The sequence below is a fragment of the Mustela putorius genome, unplaced genomic scaffold (assembly GCF_011764305.1).
Source record: "Mustela putorius furo isolate JIRA1106 unplaced genomic scaffold, ASM1176430v1.1 tig00000145_pilon_pilon_pilon, whole genome shotgun sequence".
Classification (NCBI taxonomy): Eukaryota; Metazoa; Chordata; class Mammalia; order Carnivora; family Mustelidae; genus Mustela; species Mustela putorius.
The window spans coordinates 18,682,072-18,707,882 of record NW_025421294.1 but is presented as its reverse complement, the minus strand read 5'-3'; the positions used below and the strand labels follow the sequence as shown (position 1 = coordinate 18,707,882).

At 41.9% G+C, this 25,811-nt stretch overlaps 1 protein-coding gene across 6 annotated transcripts in view; it reads right to left on the bottom strand.

The window, feature by feature from the left end:
* NR3C1 (nuclear receptor subfamily 3 group C member 1) overlaps nt 1-25,811 on the bottom strand; it is a 123,984-nt gene that overhangs the window by 17,127 nt on the left and 81,046 nt on the right. For 5 of the 6 annotated variants that reach the window (XM_045075344.1, XM_045075343.1, XM_045075345.1 and 2 more), the window contains exons 3-5: nt 16,693-16,859; nt 4,915-5,031; nt 961-1,239 (exon numbers count right to left, since the gene is read on the bottom strand). In XM_045075344.1, the coding sequence (XP_044931279.1) occupies nt 961-1,239; nt 4,915-5,031; nt 16,693-16,859 (563 nt within the window). The remainder of the gene's footprint in view (nt 1-960; nt 1,240-4,914; nt 5,032-16,692; nt 16,860-25,811) is intronic. The other variant, XM_004744720.3, reaches the window with a different exon arrangement.

Genomic DNA, 25,811 nt, shown 5'->3' with positions numbered 1-25,811 from the left:
GGATGAGGAAACACTCTAGTCTCCAAAGAGAATATCAGCTCTCTGGAAACTACCACAGACCAGATAGGGCTTTAGCCTTGTTTGGGGGGGGGGGACCCCTGACAGACAGAGGAAGTGAAGCACCGAGGGGCATAGGTCTCCTCTGTCATCTGATATGTTCAGATAAAAGCGCCCGCAAATACTTTTTAATAGCATGTAATGTAATAAAACTTACTGTCACTTTCCCCCTATTTAAGCAAATAGAGTCCTGACTTGGTACATTACTCAGTTAATGAATTGAGTTTCAAAATTGTCCCCTGAGAGTTACACCTCTTTCCCTCTTGACAGATTAGGGATGATAGGAGGTCAGAGTACTTCATTCTTGCTCTGTCTCTTCTATCAAAATGAACATAAGCTTGTCAAATCTCCTGCAGCCATCAAGTCTGGGCTGACAATGACATGGACCTCTGCTGTTCCACATCAAGTTCCAAGAGGGGGACTTCAATTTCATATGATCTTAAATATAAGATTAGTTCAGATTTAGTTTGACCTGTATCACTTTATCTAATTATGAGGTTAGTACATCCTGACAGTACCTGATTTTTGCCAATTTTACCCCGAGTTTTAAAAGTGATACACTGAAGGGAAACAAATGGGAGTTCTAAGAAGTATCTACGTGTGCTCCTGCCCTAGATTTGGGTATAAAAGGAATTCTTAAGTAAGTTCCGAGACTAGTTCTGACAGGACCTTGTCCAACCTCAAATCACTCTACTCTGAGCAACAATCTGAAAAGCAGGGAGCAACGTTCACATTTTATTATAAACTCTCCACTCCCATGCTTTCTGGGCTCTGCCCCGGTTGGGCCCCAGAACTGAGGAGGAAAAAACAGGGCAGGTCATGCCACTGGGGGGACACAGCCAGAGTGCCTCGGCTGAGGACAAGACACAGATCTGTATCTTTGAGTCCCCTTCCGCCACTTACCTGGTATCGCCTTGGCCCATTTCACTGCTGCAATCACTTGCCGCCCACCTAACATGTTGAGTGTGGTCATGATCCGCCAGGTCGTATCTGGGATAGAGCTGTCATATCCTGCGTATAACACCTCAGGTTCAATGACCTCCAGCAGGGACACCAGGGTAGGGGTGAGCTGTGGTAATGTTGTAGGAACTATTGTTTTGTTAGCAGGATTTTCCGAAGTTTCTTGTGATGCTCCTGGAGTGGCCTGCTGAATTCCTTTTATCTTTTTCTTTGTTTTTCGAGCTGTGGGTGTTAAAAAAAAATGTATATATATATGTATATATATAAACACACACACATACACACACACACACACACAGAAGTGAGTTCTAATCAGAAGGTCTGGGTGGCAGAGTTTCTTCAGGAAGTATTTTAATTTCTAAAACTATTTAGCAGTTATAAAGTGACACAGAAGAAGATAAGGCAAAGAGTCAAGAGGAGCCATGTGTATATAAATCCAGGTAATTCTTCATTGATTATCCTTTATATAAAATTAAGTGTCTTCCAATATTACATTAAAGTGATGTAAACAAAGCACTGCTAGAGATTCTTGCAAGAATTAATTTCTGTCTCACTTTCCCTCCAAAGTTGGAATTTTCACTGGTTTAATAAGGCAGTACTTTCACTAGCATTTGAAAGAAAGAGTCCAAGCTTGTAATAGCAGACTAGAAACTGGGGCTTAGGCTTAACCTAACCTAAGGTAATAAGGAAGAGAGCTATACTACTGATAACCTTGCACAGAGTCCCCTTCTTCTCAAGGAAGTATTACAATGATACAGCAGATCCCATGCCCGAAGCAGCAACTTCAGCAGCAGAAATGTCCAATTTTTATGTTTACATGAGGGATATTACTTGGGTCTAGAAACATTTGGGGAGATAAAGAAAAAACTTTATATTCCCTCATAAAATATTAGTGGGAGATTTCTGTTTTCTAAGAGATTTATATTGATGATTCCATAAACCTAAAGCATCCTTTATCATATTATGTACAAAGTAAAGCTATCTTCTAACTCTTAGTATGGAACAGCATAATCAAATTGCAATACAGATTCATACTCTTAAAGTTACAAATGAGAATGTTTCTTTTTGACTCCATATGATGCTGAAGGCAACACAGAGAACTTTTAAATAAGCGCTCAGAGGTCCAAGGAAGGGCAATGAACCGAATTTATAGGAAAGAAGAAATGTATTCCCATCACTTATCAGGATACAACCCATTTTGGTAGGACAAAAGTAAATACTCATCACTTTTAAAAATAATTTTTAGAGTCTTTGTCCTTAAAATGACAGAATGGTCCCATTATTTTGTACTATGTTGAATAGGACAGTGAGATAGCGAAGAATTCTCATGTAACATTTCAAAACACAAAAAAGGATCATGACAGCTATTTTTATTTTATCATGCTCTACTGAAAACACAGTATGGTGTGGTAGTAAGAAGCATAACTCTGAAGCCAACATGTCTGAATTTAAATCCTGGCTCTGTCATGTAATTGGTGGGATCCCCTAGTTATTGCCTGGGCCTTACTTTCCCTCTTCTGTCCAGTGAAGGTAATACTGGTACTTCACTCAGAGAGTGGCTGAGAATTAAATCAACTAAAATATGTACAAGGCTTAGGACAGTTGGTGGCTCCCATTAAATGCTACAGACCTATCACCACCTCCAGTGGTGGCAGAATATGGCTTTAGAGTATTCTGAAGGTAGATAGTACAGCGGGAGATAGGAGTGATCAACTTTAAAATAGGAGGTGCTGCTACACCTAAAGTTAGGCAGCATTTTGAACACTAAAGGTACATTTCAAAATCATGGCAAGTGTTTGGTTGAGAAGGTAAAAGAAGAGGCATGTCCCAAATCAATGCCCTGAAATAGTACTATGAAGACCTCAGTTCACCGTAACTTAACACTTACATTCCACATGAGAACAGGGGAAAGGATAGTAACAGGCCAGTGGATTTTCAAAAATCTGTATTTAGTATAGAATTAATTTCTTACACAACTTATCTTTAGCCCTAAGTGAGAGAACTACTCCTGCTTTTGAATAAAGCTCAGAATACTTACTAGAGCCAGAATGTGTACTAATACATTTTCCTAGAACTTAAGAAGTTGTTAACTGAATTAGTTTAGCAACCAATTTTTTTGTTTGTTTTTAAGATTTTATTTATTTATTTGACAGAGAAAGAGAGAGAGCACAGGCAGGGGGAGCAGTAGAGGGAGAGGGAGCTTGAGGCGGGGCTTGATCCCAGGATCTTCATGACCTGGGTGGAAGGCAGATGATTAACCATCTGTGCCACCCAGGAGCCCCAGCAATCACTATTTTGAAGCACTTGACTGATTTTTACTTGATATCAAGTTCCTGACTCCTTGGAGCATAGAGATTGTCAGCATCTGATTTCTACAGAAGTGTTGAGTCTATGATAGTTCCCTTCCATTCTTAATAAAAAGAAATCTTATTTAGTTTCAAAACTTAGCTTAAAAGTATTAGGTATGTGGTGCCTGGGTGGCTCAGTCATTAGGCATCTGCCTTCAGCTCAGGTCATGATCCCAGGGTTCTGGGATCGAGCCCCGCATCGGGTTCCCTGCTCAGTGGGGAGTCTGCTTCTCCCTCTCCCACTGCCCCTGCTTGTGTTCCCTCTCTTGCTGTGTCTCTGTGTGTCAAATAAATAAATAAAATCTTAAAAAAAAATTAGGCATGAAATCTGATCATGTCAAAAACCTCCCTATATTTAAGTTCCACGTGACTCTTCATAGCAAAAATAAAGCTGTAATTTGGAAAAGATTACACTACACCCTAAAATGAAGTAAAACATTGAGGATTACCCTTAGAACATATCTGTACTTAGTTGCCAGGTGAAACATTGAGAAAGGCCGCCTAAAATAAATCTGGAGAATTACTTGGTCTGGAGGACCTCTAGGGTTGTCCTGCCGGTCTCTCTAGGCAAGACGAGTCTTTCTAAAATTTAAATCTGATGATGTCTCTGCCTTTACTTAGTCATTTTTACCTAACTCCTCCTCAGTTCTCTTAGATTTCAGACTCAATGTTGCTTCTGCCAAGGGAGCCTTCCCAGCTTTCCAGGACAGAACGAGGTGCCCCTCCTTGTGCTCCTGGGGCTCTGGCCCCTTCTGCAGTGTGCCATGTCTTTTGGGGACAGACTCTGCAACCCCGGTAGACCATATCCTCCTTCCCTGCGGGCACTGTCAAACTCAGTGCCCATCCCTGGCCTGACTCCTTGGGGCTTCTGGAGAAGGAAAGTGCTACTACCCCAAGTACGAAGGCTGTGAGTCCCTTCAGCACCACTGCTATCATCCTGGACCTCGCATTCTCAATTACAGGAGAATTCCAAACTCCTTTCATAGCAATGTTAATTATACAACTTGTTATAGAAACAGGGATATGAAACTCAAGAGTTCTAACTACTTTCAGGCTTCTTCTCTAGACGGAAAGCAAAACCAAACCTATCCCAGCACCTCCTTGAGGAGTTATTTCCACGGGCAGATTTATCATCCATTTGCATCTCTCCAGCTGTAGAGCCAAGTAAAGAGTGAATGAGAGGAAAATGGACAGGTAAATATACCTGACAGAGAAACGTTTTCAACTCTAGGGAAGACTTTTGAGGCTGCAGAAAGAGAGGAGAAAAAGCTTGTTGTGAAGTCATTGTTACCTAGTTGACTTTCTTAGTATACGATCTGCCTCTAATGAAGGCTGTGTATGCCATAAGAACTGGTGAAAAAACTTAAGCATAATATGAAATATTCATTAAAAAACTCCTAGTTTATAAAGCAGTCAATAAAGTTATGCTAGTCAAGCACATATATTGTAATGACTAAATTATTACTTTTGCTTACTTCTACTTTAAAAAGGAAAATAATACATTTTTTATATGCATGCAGAAGCCATTCCTTTCAGACATTTACATTACCTTCCAAGTTCATTCCAGCTTGAAGACATTTTCGATAGCGGCATGCTGGACAGTTTTTTCTTCGAATTTTATCGATGATACAATCATTTCTTCCAGCACAAAGATAGTTGTGCTGTCCTAGAGGGAAAACAAAGGTGCTATCAAAATTTCCCAGGTTTTAAAAGGTATTTTTATGGAGGGACTTGCTGCATTTCCCTTTTAGGTGGAACACAGCCTAGGACGAAAGTACAGTGTCCTCACTTACACGGACCTTACAGACCTTACCGAGTTCAGCTTAAAGTCTTAAGTCTCCTTCTTATTCTGTCCAATACTTATAGTTCATGAAAGACACTGCAGCATACACGTAGAGAAAAAGGCACCAATGCTCAGTGTAGCCTCCGATATATTTTCCCAAACTGAACACCTCCATGATGGAGAAGCAGAACTTGGCCACCCACCGCCCTCTTGGCTCTTCCCAGGCATCGCCCTCCAAGGCCACTTTGTTCCACATACAAGCGGAAACCTTCTCAAGCACAGTTTAACAGCCATGGAGGAGGTCTGTGAGCACTCCTTCATTAGGACTTCTCACTAAGTGCTAAGGAGGGTTAAAGAGGAAACTGCTTTCCAAATATTCTGAGTCCCACGTGGAAAATGCTCTCATGCAGCATTAGGCCACCATGTGCAAATCCAGTGTGCTCGCCCTTCAGCTCTGTGACTGGTGCCACACTCCTTCTTGAAGGGGAAGCTGCCAGCAACTAGTGAGGGAAATCTCACCGCTGACCGGCTAACTAGTACGTGGATCTCATGGATACCTGTTCATTCGTTCACATGCTTTGCACAGTGTGAGAATGTTTGAATTGACCGCTGCCCCCAATATTTACAACTGTTGCTGTCTAAAATCTTCCAGCACCTAGAATTTAATAATGTGCTAAGAGGCAGAAGTACAGTTTTCACCTGACAAATAAATTGCCAGGAAAAGACAGTCTCTATACCCTTGTACATTGTACTGTGCACATTCTTGTAGTTTTCTTTTAATGTGGTTACGGAATGTTGAAGGAAACTCTGAGGACCTGCCGGCCTGCCAGAAGCTCTGAAAGGAGCCTCCTGCACAAAACCTGTGCAGCGACACGAACCCTGGACAACTGAGAGTCCGTGAACTTCACCCTACAGGGGATGGGATCCAGAGGACTACTGGACATTTCTCAAGAAGAAATCACCTTCAGAGGAAAGAGAAAAATTACCATTATCAACTCACTAGGGTGACTATACCTCATTCAGGTTTCTGGGTAAGGATCCTTCCTTCATAGGGCAGTCTAAGACTTGGCTGGAAACATAGTCTCTTCACGTCTTTAGAAAGGGATAACTCACGGCGCTATTAAGAATGTGTTTTGGCGGGGAGGAGTCAAGATGGCGGAGAAGTAGCAAGCTGAGACTGCTTCAGCTAGCCGGAGATCAGCTAGATAGCTTATCTAAAGATTGCAAACACCTGAAAATCCATCGGCAGATCGAAGAGAAGAAGAACAGCAATTCTGGAAACAGAAAAACAACCACTTTCTGAAAGGTAGGACCGGCGGAGAAGTGAATCCAAAGCGACGGGAAGATAGACCCCCGGGGGGAGGGGCCGGCTCCCGGCAAGCGGCAGAGCAACGGCGCACAAAATCAGGACTTTTAAAAGTCTGTTCCGCTGAGGGACATCGCTCCAGAGGCTAAACCGGGGCGAAGCCCACGCGGGGTCAGCGTGGCCTCAGGTCCCGCAGGGTCACAGAAGGATCGGGGGTGTCTGAGTGTCGCAGAGCTTGCGGGTATTGGAACGGGAAGGCCGGCTACAGAGACAGAGCCGACAGTAAGCTCGCAGCTCCGTGTTACCTTGAACCGGTCACAGGCTCGGTGAGCTCGGAGCGCGGCCGGAGGTCAGGCAGACGGGAGTAACTGGGCGCTGTTCTCTGAGGGCGCACTGAGGAGTGGGGCCCTGGGCTCTCGGCTCCTCCGGGACGGAGACCAGGAGGCCGCCATTTGTATTCCCGTCCTCTGGAACTCTACGGAAAGCGCTCAGGGAACAAAAGCTCCTGAAAGCAAACCCGAGCGGATTACTCACCCCGGCCCCGGGTAAGGGCGGTGTAATTCCGCCTGGGGCAAAGACACTTGAGAATCACTACAACAGGCCCCTCCCCCAGAAGATCAACAAGAAATCCAGCCGAGACCAAGTTCACCTACCAAGGAGTGCGGTTTCAATACCAAGGAGAGCAGCAGAATTCCAGAGGAGGAGAAAGCCAAGCACGGAACGCATGGCTTTTTTCCTGTGATTTTTTTTAGTCTTGCAGTTAATTTAATTTTTTCTTTTTCATTTTTTTTTTTTTCTTCTCGCCTTCGGGTAAAATTTTTTTTTAACTGTTACCTTTTTCTTTTTTAACGATTTTTTACTAGTTTATCTAATATATATATATATATATATATATATATATTTACATTTTTCTTAGGTGTTTTCCTTTTTAAAAAATTCTTTTCTTTTCTTTTCTGTTTTTTTTTCTCTTTTTCTTTTCTTTTTGTTTTTTTTTCTTTCTTCCTTTTTGAACCTCTTTTAATCCCCTTTCTCCCCACTCACGATTTTGGATCTCTTCTAATTTGGTTAAAGCATATTTTCCTGGGGTTGTTGCCACCCTTTTAGTATTTTACTTGCCCCTTCATTTACTCTTATCTGGACAAAATGACAAGACGTAAAAATTCAACACAAAAAAAAGAACAAGAGGCAGTACCGAAGGCTAGGGACCTAATCAATACAGACATCGGTAATATGTCAGATCTAGAGTTCAGAATGACAATTCTCAAGGTTCTAGCCGGGCTCGAAAAAGGCATGGAAGATATTAGAGAAACCCTATGGAGAGATATAAAAGCCCTTTCTGGAGAAATAAAAGAACTAAAATCTAACCAAGGTGAAATCAAAAAAGCTATTAATGAGGTGCAATCAAAAATGGAGGCTCTAACTGCTAGGATAAATGAGGCAGAAGAAAGAATTAGTGATATAGAAGACCAAATGACAGAGAATAAAGAAGCTGAGCAAAAGAGGGACAAACAGCTACTGGACCACGAGGGGAGAATTCGAGAGATAAGTGACACCATAAGACGAAACAACATTAGAATAATTGGGATTCCAGAAGAAAGAAGAAAGTGAGAGGGGAGCAGAAGGTATACTGGAGAGAATTATTGGGGAGAATTTCCCCAATATGGCAAAGGGAACGAGCATCAAAATTCAGGAGGTTCAGAGAATGCCCCTCAAAATCAATAAGAACAGGCCCACACCCCCCGTCACCTAATAGTAAAATTTACAAGTCTCAATGACAAAGAGAAAATCCTGAAAGCAGCCCGGGAAAAGAAGTCTGTAACATACAATGGTAAAAATATTAGATTGGCAGCTGACTTATCCACAGAGACCTGGCAGGCCAGAAAGAGCTGGCATGATATTTTCAGAGCACTAAACGAGAAAAACATGCAGCCAAGAATACTATATCCAGCTAGGCTATCATTGAAAATAGAAGGAGAGATTAAAAGCTTCCAGGACAAACAACAACTGAAAGAATTTGCAAATACCAAACCAGCTCTACAGGAAATATTGAAAGGGGTCCTCTAAGCAAAGAGAGAGCCTACAAGTGGTAGATCAGAAAGGAACAGAGACCATATACAGTAACAGTCACCTTACAGGCAATACAATGGCACTAAATTCATATCTCTCAATAGTTACCCTGAATGTGAATGGGCTAAATGCCCCTGTCAAAAGACACAGGGTATCAGAATGGATAAAAAAACAAAACCCATCTATATGTTGCCTCCAAGAAACACATTTTAAGCCCGAAGACACCTCCAGATTTAAAGTGAGGGGGTGGAAAAGAATTTACCATGCTGATGGACATCAGAAGAAAGCAGGAGTGGCAATCCTTATATCAGATCAATTAGATTTTAAGCCAAAGACTATAATAAGAGATGAGGAAGGACACTATATCATACTCAAAGGGTCTGTCCAACAAGAAGATTTAACAATTTTAAATATCTATGCCCCCAATGTGGGAGCAGCCAACTATATAAACCAATTAATAACAAAATCAAAGAAACACATCAACAATAATACAATAATAGTAGGGGACTTTAACACTCCCCTCACTGAAATGGACAGGTCATCCAAGCAAAAGATCAGCAAGGAAATAAAGGCCTTAAATGACACACTGGACCAGATGGACACCACAGATATATTCAGAATATTTCATCCCAAAGCAACAGAATACACATTCTTCTCTAGTGCACATGGAACATTCTCCAGAATAGATCACATCCTCGGTCCTAAATCAGGACTCAACCGGTATCAAAAGATTGGGATCATTCCCTGCATATTTTCAGACCACAATGCTCTAAAGCTAGAACTCAACCACAAAAGGAAGTTTGAAAAGAACCCAAATACATGGAGACTAAACAGTATCCTTCTAAAGAATGAATGGGTCAACCGGGAAATTAAAGAAGAATTGAAAAAAATCATGGAAACAAATGATAATGAAAATACAACGGTTCAAAATCTGTGGGACACAACAAAGGCAGTCCTGAGAGGAAAATATATAGCAGTACAAGCCTTTCTCAAGAAACAAGAAAGGTCTCAGGTACACAACCTAACCCTACACCTAAAGGAGCTGGAGAAAGAACAAGAAAGAAACCCTAAGCCCAGCAGGAGAAGAGAAATCATAAAGATCAGAGCAGAAATCAATGAAATAGAAACCAAAAAAACAATAGAACAAATCAACGAAACTAGGATTGGTTCTTTGAAAGAATTAATAAAATTGATAAACCCCTGGCCCGACTTATCAAAAAGAAAAGAGAAAGGACCCAAATAAATAAAATCATGAATGAAAGAGGAGAGATCACAACTAACACCAAAGAAATACAAACTATTATAAGAACATACTATGAGCAACTCTACGGCAATAAATTTGACAATCTGGAAGAAATGGATGCATTCCTAGAAACATATAAACTACCACAACTGAACCAGGAAGAAATAGAAAGCCTGAACAGACCCATAACCAGTAAGGAGATTGAAACAGTCATTAAAAATCTCCAAACAAACAAAAGCCCAGGGCCAGACGGCTTCCCGGGGGAATTCTACCAAACATTTAAAGAAGAACTAATTCCTATTCTCCTGAAACTGTTCCAAAAAATAGAAATGGAAGGAAAACTTCCAAACTCATTTTATGAGGCCAGCATCACCTTGATCCCAAAACCAGACAAGGATCCCACCAAAAAAGAGAGCTATAGACCGATATCCTTGATGAACACAGATGCGAAAATACTCAACAAAATACTAGCCAATAGGATTCAACAGTACATTAAAAAGATTATTCACCACGACCAAGTGGGATTTATTCCAGGGCTGCAAGGTTGGTTCAACATCCGCAAATCAGTCAATGTGATACAACACATCAATAAAAGAAAGAACAAGAACCATATGATACTCTCAATAGATGCTGAAAAAGCATTTGACAAAGTACAACATCCCTTCCTGATCAAAACTCTTCAAAGTGTAGGGATAGAGGGCACATACCTCAATATCATCAAAGCCATCTATGAAAAACCCACCGCAAATATCATTCTCAATGGAGAAAAACTGAAAGCTTTTCCGCTAAGGTCAGGAACACGGCAGGGATGTCCATTATCACCACTGCTATTCAACATCGTACTAGAGGTCCTAGCCTCAGCAATCAGACAACAAAAGGAAATTAAAGGCATCCAAATCGGCAAAGAAGAAGTCAAATTATCACTCTTCGCAGATGATATGATACTATATGTGGAAAACCCAAAAGACTCCACTCCAAAACTGCTAGAACTTATACAGGAATTCAGTAAAGTGTCAGGATATAAAATCAATGCACAGAAATCAGTTGCATTTCTCTACACCAACAGCAAGACAGAAGAAAGAGATATTAAGGAGTCAATCCCATTTACAATTGCATCCAAAACCATAAGATACCTAGGAATAAACCTAACCAAAGAGACACAGAATCTATACTCAGAAAACTATAAAGTACTCATGAAAGAAATTGAGGAAGACACAAAGAAATGGAAAAATGTTCCATGCTCCTGGATTGGAAGAATAAATATTGTGAAAATGTCTATGCTACCTAAAGCAATCTACACATTTAATGCAATTCCTATCAAAGTACCATCCATCTTTTTCAAAGAAATGGAACAAATAATTCTAAAATTTATATGGAACCAGAAAAGACCTCGAATAGCCAAAGGGATATTGAAAAAGAAAGCCAACGTTGGTGGCATCACAATTCCGGACTTCAAGCTCTATTACAAAGCTGTCATCATCAAGACAGCATGGTACTGGCACAAAAACAGACACATAGATCAATGGAACAGAATAGAGAGCCCAGAAATAGACCCTCAAATCTATGGTCAACTAATCTTCGACAAAGCAGGAAAGAATGTCCAATGGAAAAAAGACAGCCTCTTCAATAAATGGTGCTGGGAAAATTGGACAGCCACATGCAGAAAAATGAAATTGGACCATTTCCTTACACCACACACAAAAATAGACTCAAAATGGATGAAGGACCTCAATGTACGAAAGGAATCCATCAAAATCCTTGAGGAGAACACGGGCAGCAACCTCTTCGACCTCTGCCGCAGCAACATCTTCCTAGGAACAACGCAAAAGGTAAGGGAAGCAAGGGAAAAAATGAACTACTGGGATTTCATCAAGATCAAAAGCTTTTGCACAGCAAAGGAAACAGTTAACAAAATCAAAAGAAAACTGACAGAATGGGAGAAGATATTTGCAAACGACATATCAGATAAAGGACTAGTGTCCAGAATCTATAAAGAACTTAGCAAACTCAACACCCAAAGAACAAATAATCCAATCAAGAAATGGGCAGAAGACATGAACAGACATTTCTGCAAGGAAGACATCCAGATGGCGAACAGACACATGAAAAAGTGCTCCATATCACTCGGCATCAGGGAAATACAAATCAAAACCACAATGAGATATCACCTCACACCAGTCAGAATGGCTAAAATCAACAAGTCAGGAAATGACAGATGCTGGCGAGGATGCGGAGAAAGGGGAACCCTCCTACACTGTTGGTGGGAATGCAAGCTGGTGCAGCCACTCTGGAAAACAGCATGGAGGTTCCTCAAAATGTTGAAAATAGAACTGCCCTATGACCCAGCAATTGCACTATTGGGTATTTACCCTAAAGATACAAATGTAGTGATCCAAAGGGACACATGCACCCGAATGTTTATAGCAGCAATGTCCACAATAGCCAAACTATGGAAAGAACCTAGATGTCCATCAACAGATGAATGGATCAAGAAGATGTGGTATATATACACAATGGAATACTATGCAGCCATCAAAAGAAATGAAATCTTGCCATTTGCGACAACATGGATGGAACTAGAGCGTATCATGCTTAGCGAAATAAGTCAAGCAGAGAAAGACAACTATCATATGATCTCCCTGATATGAGGAAGTGGTGATGCAACATGGAGGCTTAAGTGGGTAGAAGAAGAATCAATGAAACAAGATGGGATTGGGAGGGAGACAAACCATAAGTGACTCTTAACCTCACAAAACAAACTGAGGGTTGCTGGGGGGAGGGGGTTTGGGAGAAGGGGGTGGGATTATGGACATTGGGGAGGGTATGTGATTTGGTGAGTGCTGTGAAGTGTGTAAACCTGGTGATTCACAGACCTGTACCCCTGGGGATAAAAATATATGTTTATAAAAAATAAAAAATTAAAAAAAAAAAAAAAAAAAAGAATGTGTTTTGGGGACACAGTTCCCACTTGTGTGAGGAGTAGGCCACCAAGGTGACCAGTGGCATACAGTTGAACTTGGTTCCAAAGCTGCCTTCCAAGGCCAAATGTCTGTACCGGCTATTTCCATTCCTTTCCACGTCATGTACATTACGTGGCTGCTTCTTTGGGTGACATGAAATGGAAGCACTAATCCAGCAATTCTAACCTCTTTAAAGCAAAAGGAGGAACAACGGATGCATCCATGGTTGGGGCAGTTAAAATATAGAGTTCCACCCCATAAGCATCTCCCCTTATCACTGTCCTACAGAATCTAAGCTGTTTGATCACAGGGACCCTGTGCCTACAAAAGTTAAAATTAGTCCTTTCTGGTCATTAGTGTGAAGCTGGGCACATCTGTCTGTGTTTTATCTATAAAAGGAGGAGTTTCACCTAGTGGGCACTTTTTTATAAGACGTGGGCATGCATCATTAATTGTCACTCCTGGTCAGTCCGTCTGATAAGACAGTGAGTCATCTTATTTGGAGTTCCTATGTCTTCTACCACTTTGTAAATTCCTCTTCTTCCTGATAGCAGATGTGAGGAGAAAAGAGTTCAAGACAGCTGGAATTTTTTTTTTTAACATTGTTCTGTTTGCACTGTATTTACTTTTATGGTTAATACCTAGTTTTGGCAAGTGATTCTGGTTTCTATTTATGGTTGGTGTGGTAGCCAGCCCCCAAGATGGCCTCCAATAGTCTCTGCCTCCTTGTGTTCACACTCGTGTGTGACCAATAAAATATGGCCAAAGTCACAGGAAGTCACATCTGAGAACCAGTCCTAAGGGCATGATTGCCTCTGCTCTCTCCTATGGATCGGTTGTTCTGGGGGAGGCCAGCTGCTCTGCTGGGAACAGCCCGAGCCAACTGCCACACACCAAGGACTGAAGCTCCCTGCCAAAAGCAGCGTTAACAGGCTTGGAAACGGGTCCTCGTGCTCCAGGCTGGATGACTGCACCCCCAACCTATAGTCTGAATATGACTATATGAGGGGCCAGAACTGCCCTGCTACTCACCTCCTTCCAAATTCATGACTCAGAAACTGCAGAACAGTCGGTGCCTGCTGTTTGAAGCCAATACTTTCTGGGGTCGTTTGTTACACAGCTGTAGATCACTAACACAGTAAGGATAGTAAAGTACTTGTTTTTCGGTTTTAAAAAAACAGTGGTCCGAGAAGAAGGGCATGTTCTGGGGGTGTCTGCACTTGGTTTACCCTGTTTGAAACATCCAGGTCTTAAATGTGAACTCTGTAAGCGTGAGTCTGTTTCTTTACCTGCTCTCAAAAATTGTGTGGTGTGGGGGCCGGGAAGTCCTTCATCTGGACTGCAGCTGTGTTTCCCGGCTCTAGGATCTCTGTAAACTTTATTGCATTTTCTGAGCCCCTATTTCCCTATCTGCAAAGCTATCTTGCTGGGCTTCTGCAAGGGTGGAAGGCAGTTGTGGAGAAGGCTCTTACAAACAGCACCTGCACCTTGTGAGCACTCAATCAATGCCAGCTGGGAAATCACTCCCTTGCGACTGCTTTCATCTCTGTATCTAACCTGATTATATAAACTCTCAGAGGGTCATTGTAGCTCGGAGGGTACTGTGCTGGGATCCCAGCGCTGCTGCTTCCACTCTCCGCCTCACTTTGCTGGACTGTCAAATAGGATCACTGAGGCCTCTAACAGCTCCCAGAGCCCTTAATTAAATGGTGTGACAAACAATAAAACAGTGCTGGGTTCATGGTACACTCAGGGTAGTGAATGCCTATCGCCATTATGACCCACTGACAAAGCTTACAGGTACTTCTGTGCAAAGGGGACGTAAGACAAACGGACTTGGTGGGGGGCGGTAATCACTCAACTGGCACACATAGAAAGAAGAGAAGCTACCCACAGTTTTATTCCGTATGCAGAAAAGCGACTCCCAGAATACTGGGTTAAAAACTTCAAAATAGCCATTCAACCTAGATTAAGGATTTAGATAAGTAATAAGTAAGTCAAACTTGGGCAGATTTCTTAAAAACACCTGAATGTTTGGGTATTTACATTATGCCATTCTGAGGGCGGGGTAACTGCTATTTCCAGCAGGTGCGGAAAATGGGAGTGCCAAGTATGTTGCAGATCTTACTTCATCTCTGTAATTCTCTAAGAAAGTGCTCCAAAATATGTATCTGGGCTTTAAAACATTTCTATCAATTCTATAAAGAAAAAATAAAACTGCTAAGAGTTATCAAAAGCTTACAGAATTTTAGAACTGGAAGGGACATGAGGGAAAATAAAAATCCAAATAGGATTTACTTAAGGGAGTCCACAGTTAAACCTTTGCCTACTAATTACGTAATCAAGCCATCAGACTTAAGCACTACCTACACATTTTGAAATGGTACAGCTAATATTCTATGAAATTTGTACCTAAAAGCAAGTATAAGAATTTAATTTTAAAGCAGGGGTGAAGCCCAAAGGGCATATGGCCCAGTATTTTACTGGGAAGTATGTTTAGCGCTTTTTTGGTTTGTTTTTTTACACTTTTTAAAGGGCACTGGAAGCTTTTAGGTAAGCTTGCCCTCTCTAACATCAATGCCTGCCTTCTCTTTGCCAGAATGAGACATACTTGGTCCCTATAAGCAATGTATGTATAGCCCTGTTTTATAGAGTTTTTCATTCTCCTCCATTTTAACTAAAATATATTTTTTGAAATATCCATTTTTTTCTTCTTCTAAGGCTCCATAGTCTTATTCTGAATTTCACTTTCAGAAATCAACCAGTCAATACTACTGTAATATTATTACTGCTATCACTACATGTACATCATGGAAATAACTCATAATTTAATGAAGTGCTGAAGTAGGTACAGTGACAGGAACAGGCTTCACTCTCTTGGGTCTGTAGTGGGTCACGGTAACAGGAGTGCTCGGTGCTCCGTGCGACCCCTCCGTAGGACCAGGCAGCCCCTGACCTGGGCAAAGCCTGCATCCCTGTTCTCTGTGTGCAGTAACGGGAGTAATTTTATAGTTGGCTCATGTATTACAAACTAATCCAAACAAAAGAAAATGACTCATCTGACTCTTAAGGTTATGCAAACAGAACTCTAGGCAAATAATATCCTTTTTATATTGTGAGTGGATAGATAATTACACTTCTTTAACAATTAATATAATCAGAGCTTTAGGTAATGCATTCAGGCCACAACTACCTTCAACCTGCTTTACAAGTAACTAGAGTACGTGATTTTTTCCCAAGACAACTCACTGGGAATTAATTTCTCTTTCTTGAAGGAGCTGATGTTATTGCCCTTGGCAGTAGGCTGAATCCATAACAAGGGTAAAGTTCATATTAATATAATATTCAGAGTGAAATCAGCTCTTCTGAAATACCTATTTTCTTGACCTCCTCCAGCAGTTTATCACTTGCTTCCCTGTATTTTAACCTCTGTACCTGGAAACTGTTAACTCATCCTTCACTTCAAGTAGACCATGACCACCCAGAGGACAGAGACCAGCTCTTATGCAAAGTAAGATTTGTGGCTCAATAGAAAAAAAAAAATCCCATCCAGAGACTTTCTCCCTCATAGTTCTTACTGTCACTCATTTCTGTCATACTGGAATAGTTGGTGGTTTTGGAACCAACTACTTGCTGGGAGTTGAAGCCTAGGATTCTCATACAAGGAGCATGGTGCTACCGCCGGAACCTAACACCGCCGTCTCACACGACAGTCCTTTCTTACATTTACCTTCTGTTCTCTGACCAAACTCCCGCCCCTGAATTTATACTGTTCTATTTTATTCTAGTTCTGCTTGTGTTGCTTTTTAAAATCTCTTTCCCGCTGGAAGACCTAAGAGCCACCCGCACCCCACCTGCCTCTCCTGAGGTCCAGCCTGAATGGGGTTCACATATAACAGAAACTGCAAAATCCAGCTTGAGAGACAAGAACCCGATAGAGGAAAAATAAAACTCTTCAAAACACACACTACCTTCCACTGCTCTTTTGAAGAATACTTTGCAGCTCCCGCAAGTCAAGACCCCATAATGACACCCCGAGGCTTCGTCAGAGCACACAAGGCAGAGTTTGGGAGGTGGTCCCGTGGCCGCGGATGAGCTGGATGGAGGAGAGCTGACATCTGGTCTCATTCCAGGGCTAAGGAAGGAAGAAAGCAGGGTTATGATTTAACTGTCACGGCTGTTAAATATCAAAATCCATTCCTCTTAACTCCTCACTCCCCAGTGAGCACGTCCACACTGAACTCTGGTGTCACGGACTAGCAGGCATTATAATTGCCCACCTCAATATATTCAAACAATGCTGAATTCTTCTTTCAGACAAAATTAAGAGTGAGGTCATTGAAGTATTCCCTAAAAAAGAATGGTGACAACAAGCTTCACTTAGAAACTGTACTTGTTAGTCACTGAGGGCTTCTTAGTATTCATCATCCCCTTGAGGATGGTGTCCTGTGGGTACGGTGTCACTCACCCTTTTCAAGTGTGCAGCTGATGAGTCTGGCTCCCTGGACCGCTTGCATCTACCACTGGGATCAAGACACAGGATGCATCCGTCCCTTCAGAAAGACGCTTCCCACCCCGTTAACTGTTTAGGACATCCACCTAATTTTTTGATTTTTAAGATCTCGTACAGGCATCTTTCTAAATTCAGTCATGTCTCAGGACAGTTCTACCCCTGTCTTCCATGAGCCAGAGCCTTTCACAGTGCCTGAGTCTGGGCTGCAATCTCATTCCCGGGTCATCTGGGCTGACCCTACAGCTTATGAGGATGCAGAAGTGTGACTCCAGCCTTGCGTCTGGCTCACGGTGAGAGAAGGAATGCGGGGCTTTCACAGGGAGACCCTTGTTCTGCCCTCCCCACTCACTGAAGGTGCAGCCTCGAGAAAAAGGAGAGGGGGAATCAGCTTCTCCCATCAGCTCTCTTTTTTCCTTTTGTAAACTTCTCACCACACTGAGTGCTGTTCTAGTATTTGAAGATCCTTTATTCCTCATTTGTTTTGGAGATTTTCTACAAGCCCAAAACTCCCCTTAATTCTCTCCACAAATGAAGCCCATGTGCCTGGCTGATCCTCTGTTGAAGAGGCTTCTGTGAAATGGACAGGGTTCCCACCACCCCGGTTTTGGGAACAGGCCTTGGGGTTCCATGATGTTCTCTGAACACTGTCAGGAACTTCTGGATACTTTTCCATCACAGGGTACTGATTTCCCTGCTGGGTCTGGGAGAGTGCACGGAGCACATGCTGACAGCCTTCAGTGGGAGAGCATAACCCGAACTGACTCTGCTGTAGGTCCCGTGTGAGCTGCCCTGGATGAATGGAAACTTGGGACTAATATGGAGTAGCTGCTCTGGGCCAGACTTTGACAGAGAGGTAGGAAGGTCTTAGAGTGAGTGAACAGAGCAATGTGTTAGGGAAGCAAAAACTTCCTTGGCTGAAGTCCTAAAGATGCTCCTATTCCTGCTCAGCCCATCTCTGTCATCTGACAGCTATTTTTAGGGACCAACCAGTTGTTTATGGAAAAGGAGTGTAATATTTAAAGATCTGAAAGGTTGCTTCTGTAATGTTTCCTCAACCAAGTATATGTATTTGTATACATTATACACAAACACATATGTATATGTACTTAAAATTTTTTTTAAAAATAGTGCTTTGTAGTAAAGGCATAGCTCAGTGACGCTACAGGCTCAGTTCCAGACCACAGACAGCAGTGAAGGGAGTATCTCAAGAAAGCAAGTCAAATGACTTTTTCGGTTTTCCATGCACACAGAAGTTACATTTTCACTTTTCTGTAGTCTATTAAGGTATGCAAGAGCTTTATGTCTACAAAAACAATGTATATACTTAACTTAAAAATACTCATTGCTAAAAAAATGCTAACCATCATCTGAGTTTTCCACAAGTCATCATCACAGATCACCAGAACAACTATAATAAAGAAAAATCTGAAAGACTATTACCAAAATGTGATACACAAATACATAATGAGCAAATGCTGTTGGGAAAATGGCACTGAAAGGCTTGCTTGACTTCGCATTTTTTAAAAACTGAAGCTTCCAGCAAACCCTAAATGCGGTAAGGCGGAGTGCTCTCCAATGAGGTGCGCCTGTACTTTGTAAAACACTTCAGTAGTACAACCGCGTTGAGCCTCCCAGCGCCCTGTGGAAAGATGGCGTCACCTCGAGATGAGGCCACGCAGGAGGAGGAGGGTGAGCAGGGGGCCTGTCTGCAGTCAGACTGACATGCTTCACATCCCTGCCCTCCCACTGGAAAGCCTGTGTGAGCTTGGGCTGGTGGCTACTGCTCTGAGTTGGTTTCCATGAATGGCCTGGGAAGGACATCACCTGTGTATGTGTATCTCTGAAAGCAGGAGAAAACCTAGCACACTGTCCCCGCATCAAGCAAATATTCCATAGATGGTCCTTCTTTGCGGTTTCAGAAAAACTGAGGATTTTATGAAAAAGCATTATGTAAGCATTAGGTAAATGGAAAGCAGTATGAAGCCTGAAACCCAGGATGGCGTTCCCGAATTCTAGCTTATAAATGACAGTGTGTGCAAAATGGGCCATCGAGCCATGAATGACTGACGGCAACAGGGAAAGGGCAAAGGAAATGAGCAGGGCCCCGATGCATGTAGAGTGAGCGATCTCTAAACCCAGGCAGCCCCTGGCCTCCCATCAATCCTTCCGCGCTACCTCCCGGAAGCACAGGGCATGTGGAAAACTGCCAAGTGTACCACCACAGACATCAGGGGAAGAAGTCCCGTTTTTGTCGCAGAAATGAAGATGAGGAAGGCCCGTAACGAGCACCAATGGAAACAAGGGTGAGGACGACATGGTGCGCAACTCTAAGTGTGACCCTACAATACCGCTGAAGGGCTCCCGTCCAACCAAAGGACTAGCATGACAAGCAAACCACGTGGAAGCACCATCATTTAATAGGGGTACATGGCAAATGCATGACAGAAAGAAATCAAAAGCACTTAAGAATGTGAGTGTGTCTCACACCCCTTTCAATGGAAAAACTAACATGCCCTGGGTCTTTGATCAGTGTGTGTCAATTTATACTATTTTGTAGTCTATTAAGGTGTGCAAGAGCTTTAGGTCCACAAAAACAACGTATATACTTAATTTAAAAATACTTCACTGCTAAAAAATGCTAACCATCGTCTGAGTTTTCAGCAAGTTAGCATCACAGATCACCAGCTCTGCCAAATGTTCTGAAGACGCTAGGAGCTTCTCTTGTGGACTGACTTGATCCACAGTGCTTTCTTTTAAGTGAAAACTCCTAGGTACAAAATGCCTTGTTCTACGTGGATACTCAAATGCTGTTGCCCATTTACAGTGGAGCGTGTGCTCAGCTTAGTCCTCAGGCCATGGGGTTTACATTAGAGTTGAGAGAGGAAGAAAAAAAACCACACACACACAACACACACAAAGCTGGGTTTTTCTCTTGAGTTCTCCTGCCAGAAAAACAAGTGATGAGAGGAGGCTCACGGACGGATTATGAGAAGTGATCACACCTTAAGGAGCATGTAAGATGTGTGGTAAGTCACATCCTTTCATCTAGCTCAAGGTCACGATCCCTGAGCAGCAGGCACTGTGACAATACAAAGGCCCTATCACATATGTAAGTGGTACTGTGGGTGAAATGCATCACTGAAATAATGAACCCTGAAACTTGGGGAATTTTTATCTGCCTCCTGTGACATGGGACTGCCTAGAGGGCTTCAGGTAAAAAGAAGCACGGTCAACATCCTTCCCTGTGTGCCAGGGGAGGGTTAATGGTCCTTCAGAAGCTTATGAAGATCAGGTAGTTGTAGATACTCCTTGTGACTCTAGCCCCAAACATGACATTTTGGTTTTTGAAAGGTTAGTACTGCAGTGTGCGCTGCGAAACCCTATCAGTGAACTTTGTGTAACGCTGTTACATTAACATCCACTGGTCTGTCTTGCACGTTGAATGGATCTTTTACCCATGCATGGTTTCATACTGTCATGCATTAGTCAGTTGGAAAATATTGTTTCACCGAGTTAGGCAGATTTTCCAAATGTTGACACAGTTCATTAAACAACGTAAGAGTCACATCTGTCAAGCTCACAGTGGCAGATAGAAGTCTTAAAAAGTTCTACATTCTGTTTGAAAGCTCAAATTTTTATAGACCGGCAACAAATACTGTCAGTTGTCTTCCATCAAGTGATAACCTCACTTCAATCATTTTTTGAGAAAACCTCTGCCAAGCATCCAAGGCTAAACACCGTAGTTTATTCGTAGTATGTCATGAAAAAGGTGGCTGTTCACTGCACCACACAAATGATGTTACACCCACTCCTCTCTGACACAAGCCTAATGCCATGTCCAGCCTAAATGCGTAACACGCCTTACACATCTTCCATTCTGTCACACAGATGGACAGTAAAAGGACATTGTCAAATGTGGAGATTTAAGAGAATCAGTAATACTTTGTTTCCTCCAGGATATTCTTGAACTGTGAGTGCATACAATGATTACTGTACCCTAGGATGCCAGCAGTGTTACTCATCATTACTTCTGTGCGGCCAATGCAAATGTCAACACAGTGGAAAAGGCAAACAGACTGGGTATTATCTTGAATGTATTTCTGAAAAGACCTGGGGAATCCCAGGCGTCCATGGATTACACAGGGAGAACTGTTGTTACAGAGAATAGTGGGGACTCTAAATCAGGCAGGCTAGAATTCACAACCTACTTGCAATGTAGTATCTTGGTGACCTTTTAATCTCTCTCAATCTCAACTGCCCTGTTTCTAAATGGGGACTATCATGTACCTGGCAGAATGATGCAGGTTTGCTTATTAGGTTAGAGGCTTTCTCTCCAAAGACAGAGGAACAGAGATGATAAACATTATAAACCCAAGTGGTGGTGTTGGTTTAGCCTTCAAGTTAAAGGAATTAAATCAACATTTTTCATGGGGGGGAGGGGGTAAAAACAATATGACGTCAGAAAACCAGTGTTAATTACCAAGGGGAAAATCCTGAAAATAAAGCTCCTACAACTGGATTAATTTTTACCTACTACACATGGAACAGGTGTCATGCTCTCACAGGCTTACTAGTTTTTGTCCAAGTACTACAAACCAGTGGTTTTCATTTGGGAGCAGTTTTGCTCCCCAAGGAAGGGGTGGGGGACACCTGGCAATGGGTGGAGACATCTCTGATCAGAACTGGGGAGCTGCAACTGACATGTAGTGAGAAAAGATCAGAGTGCTGCTCAGCAACCCACAGCGCACAGGGCAACCCTCCGCAACGAAGAATCACCCAGCTTCCAATGTCAGTAATGCTGAGGTTAAGAACTCTTTGCCATAAAGCTTTCAGCAACACAGAGGGAAAAAAAATTCAGCAAGGACCAGAAACATGTTTTAAAACCTCTTAACTATCATTAAGTAGAGCAAGTGCCCTGCTGAGGTAGCCTTAAATATTCTGATTCAAGGTAAGCCCACAAAGAGACTGAAAACAGAGCTGACATCAGGGACTACACAGGTCTAGTGATTAGTTTATTTGTCTCTCTAGCGCTAGCCCTAAAAGGTGGTTTTTACACACCAAAGTTCCTTGCACCTTCCTTACCTTTTTTCATTAGGAAGACTGTAAATACTCTGCTGCACACACCAGGTGATTCCATTTTCTCACTGCCCATCCATTCATCCCTGCATCAGCTTAGGGATTACTGGTCTGTTTGATAATAAGCTATGGACTAGTTTTCAAATCAGACAGAAAAACAGAAATACCATGAAAGCCTTCCAGCAGACTGCTAAACGGTTTTAGCCAGCACACATTTTGTTGTTTAGCAACAAGAAACACTGATGAATTCTCTTAGCTTTGCATTTACTCAGAGAGGGTTCTACTGGTTTTAAGTTCAGGTGTGTATTAAGACCGTTCTCCCAAACTGTGCATCATTTATGCGCACTCCTCTTGGGGAGAAGGTTAGAGCACCAAACACTATGCTGTAGTAAGCCAGGAGAGTTTTTGGTAAAGGATGCATGAAGAAGGTATCTTTTTCACACCTTTGAGACACCAATGGTCTGTTACTTAACATCTCTGGGCTTAGTTGCTCACTGTAAAATGAACGTCTTCCAGCAGTAAACTCTTAAGAGCTTGCCCATATTTCCCAAGGTGGGGGTGGGGGTATAGAAGAATACATTTGGGTCTGCAAAAGCATCTTTGGTCCTGTGGATTTATTTATATGAAGAGAGAATATGGTCACCTTATCTACGTTTCTTTCTTAAAGCCTGATCTAACATGTTTCACAGAAGAAATGTATTTCTTTCTCTTTGGAAAGATCAGTTCTCAGTCTGGTCACTGTGTTAGGTAACTTGAAGCCATAGGCTGCATGTTCTCGGCTCTGTCCCTGCATCAGCGGACATGAATTTTAAGCAGTAACAATGCTGTGGAGCGAAGACGTGTGTTCCTCGCTTACATGGGGATAATGATGGCCTGGGACCTATGGAATGAGGAATGTGAGCTCTTCAAAGAATTCAAGAACAGGTGTGACACAATGGGATGCTGACTACTTTCTCCTAATGTCTGTCACACTATGTACTGAAGGTTGAAACTGATGGCCGTGGAGCTGTTTCTGACCTCACATCTCTACACCTGTGGTGCTTTTCACCATCTCTGCATGATCTGGCAAACTACATGATATGTAGTTTGACTGGATTTTATTTTTAGGGAGTCAGGTGCCAATCAAGTTGGTTAAGTTACATGCTATTCAGTAGGTATCTTCATTATCGGGTCCATAGCTGAAGGCCAATGTTGTTATAATTATCTGCAATCAATTATAGCTTGAGTTTAGGATGGTCCCAGCACCTGGGGGAGTCATCTTGGGTTTTACTCATATATATGTCCACTTTGCAAGATAAAGCAGACTTTATCAGCTGTGGTCTATTTCAGGTTTGTAGTTTAATTTAGAATTGTGTTAAAATGATGGTTTCTGTTTGGCTTCATTTTACATTAGTTTGAAGTGTTTGAATTCTGGAATTCTGAACATTTATTGTAGTTTTGTAATATAATTGCTGTGAAAAATCGGAGTGGGAGATGAACTATGGGAGATTGTGGACTCTGGGAAACAAATGGGAGGGTTTCAGAGCGGAGAGGGTGTGTGTGTGGGGGGGATGGGTGAGCCCTGTGATGGGTATTCATGAGAGCATGGATTGCATGGAGCACTGGGTGTTATATGCAAACAATGAATCTTGGAACACTACATCAAATACTAATGATGTACTGTATAGTGGCTAACATAGCACAATAAAAATAATGAAAACAAAAACCACCTAAATAAAGATGCTAAGAAAACCAAACTCCACTCATCTCTACCCCAACTACAAAAGGAACTGATTTCTAAGTATCTTATTCCATACTTAGAAGGGCCTGAATTCATTTCACTATGCTTAGTAACTCAGGTTTAAATGCAGAAATTTTGCCAATTTCAACCCCCTTTCCAGTATTTTTTTTATTACTCCCTGTGGCATGGTCATGTAGCTTTTCCTTCTTGTGTACTGTGACTGCAACCATGTGCATACCTTCCCTTTACTCCTTAACCATGATGATGGTTTACACCAAGAAGTCCTCCTGACTCTCACTGCTTCTCCTTCCATTCCTTCCTCACATTGCTAAAACTGCATTTGTCCATGATGGGTCTTTTAAATAAATTCTCCGGGACTCTTCCAGTATATATAGTTTAAGCCCAAAAGGGTCCACATTCTGGCTCCTGTTTCTTTCTCCAACTATAGGTCTTCCCACCCCTCTACACAAACCGTTTGGTTTATCACTTAGGGATCCTGGATTCTATAAGTATTTATGAAGTGACTACTATGTGCTACATGTTTCCTGGAAGTATTGTGCTCAGAACTGTAGCCCCAGCCTGGAGTGTCCACCATGGCTTTTCAGTTCCATGACAACCTCTAGACTCCCTTAAACACTGGCATGCAGTACTGTACCTAGCGGATCCTAGGATGCCTGCAGAGGGAGATTTCTATCAGTAATTCCTCTTAGGTAAGGGCCATGGCTTTGGCCTGTTTATTTTACCAGCATCTTGTACAGTATCCAGTAGATGTTACTGTATTTTGTTTGTTTATACATCTTTATCTGTTCTGCAAAAGAATGAAGGCAGCTAACATGGTATATGTTTAAGATTATAGCCAGGATAATAGGTATCACTTCACTACTAGGAGCTCCCACAGAAGTTCTTTCTTAAGATACATGTCTCCTTTAGTGTGTTCCACAAACATATGAGCTGAGTTCTGTTTTCAACATTTTGAGAAGGTGGATTGCCTAAGGTGATATAGTAACTAGCAAAGCCAGGATTACACCCAGGTCTTTCTGCCAACACAAACAGTGTTCTTAACAGATACTCCACCTCTCTCACAAAGATAAAGTGGCAAAACTAAGAAGCTGAGGTAGATGCAGGTCTTCAAATAGAGGTACAAAGGCCTTCTACTTTGTAGGCTGAGGTCTGACTTCTCAGTCATACACAATACAAGGCAGCAAGTTCCTTTCGAACCAGGATCTGCAAATCAAGATTTTTGCCCAAGTAACGGTTGCCCAAAACAGGTCAAACAGATACAAACTATTGCCTTAAAATTGTCCAGTAGTCTGTACAGTTGGACTAAATTTTCAAATGACTACACACTTAATGCTTCTCTCATTCTGCACAATTAGCACAATTCCCAAATCTCTACAAAGACGTTTGTAAAATCAAATTCAGAGCAGCTGTGTCCTTATTCATATTTATATTAGTATGAAGGAAGGAATGAAACCCTTAGAACCAAGCCCAACTTGATCTATGGCCACATGCTTCCTCCCTTACTTCAGTCCAAAGGCAAGGATTGATTCTACATTTCTCAGATTTTTATATTAGTGTGAAAATTTCTTGGTTTTTCTATCATGCCAGTCTACCAGATGAGAGGTGTTTTTTTTTGTTTTGTTTTTTTGGTTTTTGGTTTTTGGTTTGTTGTATGGTGTTTTTGTTTTTGCTATATACATTTCCCTCAGGTTTTGGTAATGATGTTCTTCACATCCTGGTTTCTAAATATCCATTGGAACAATTTAAAGGAAGAATTC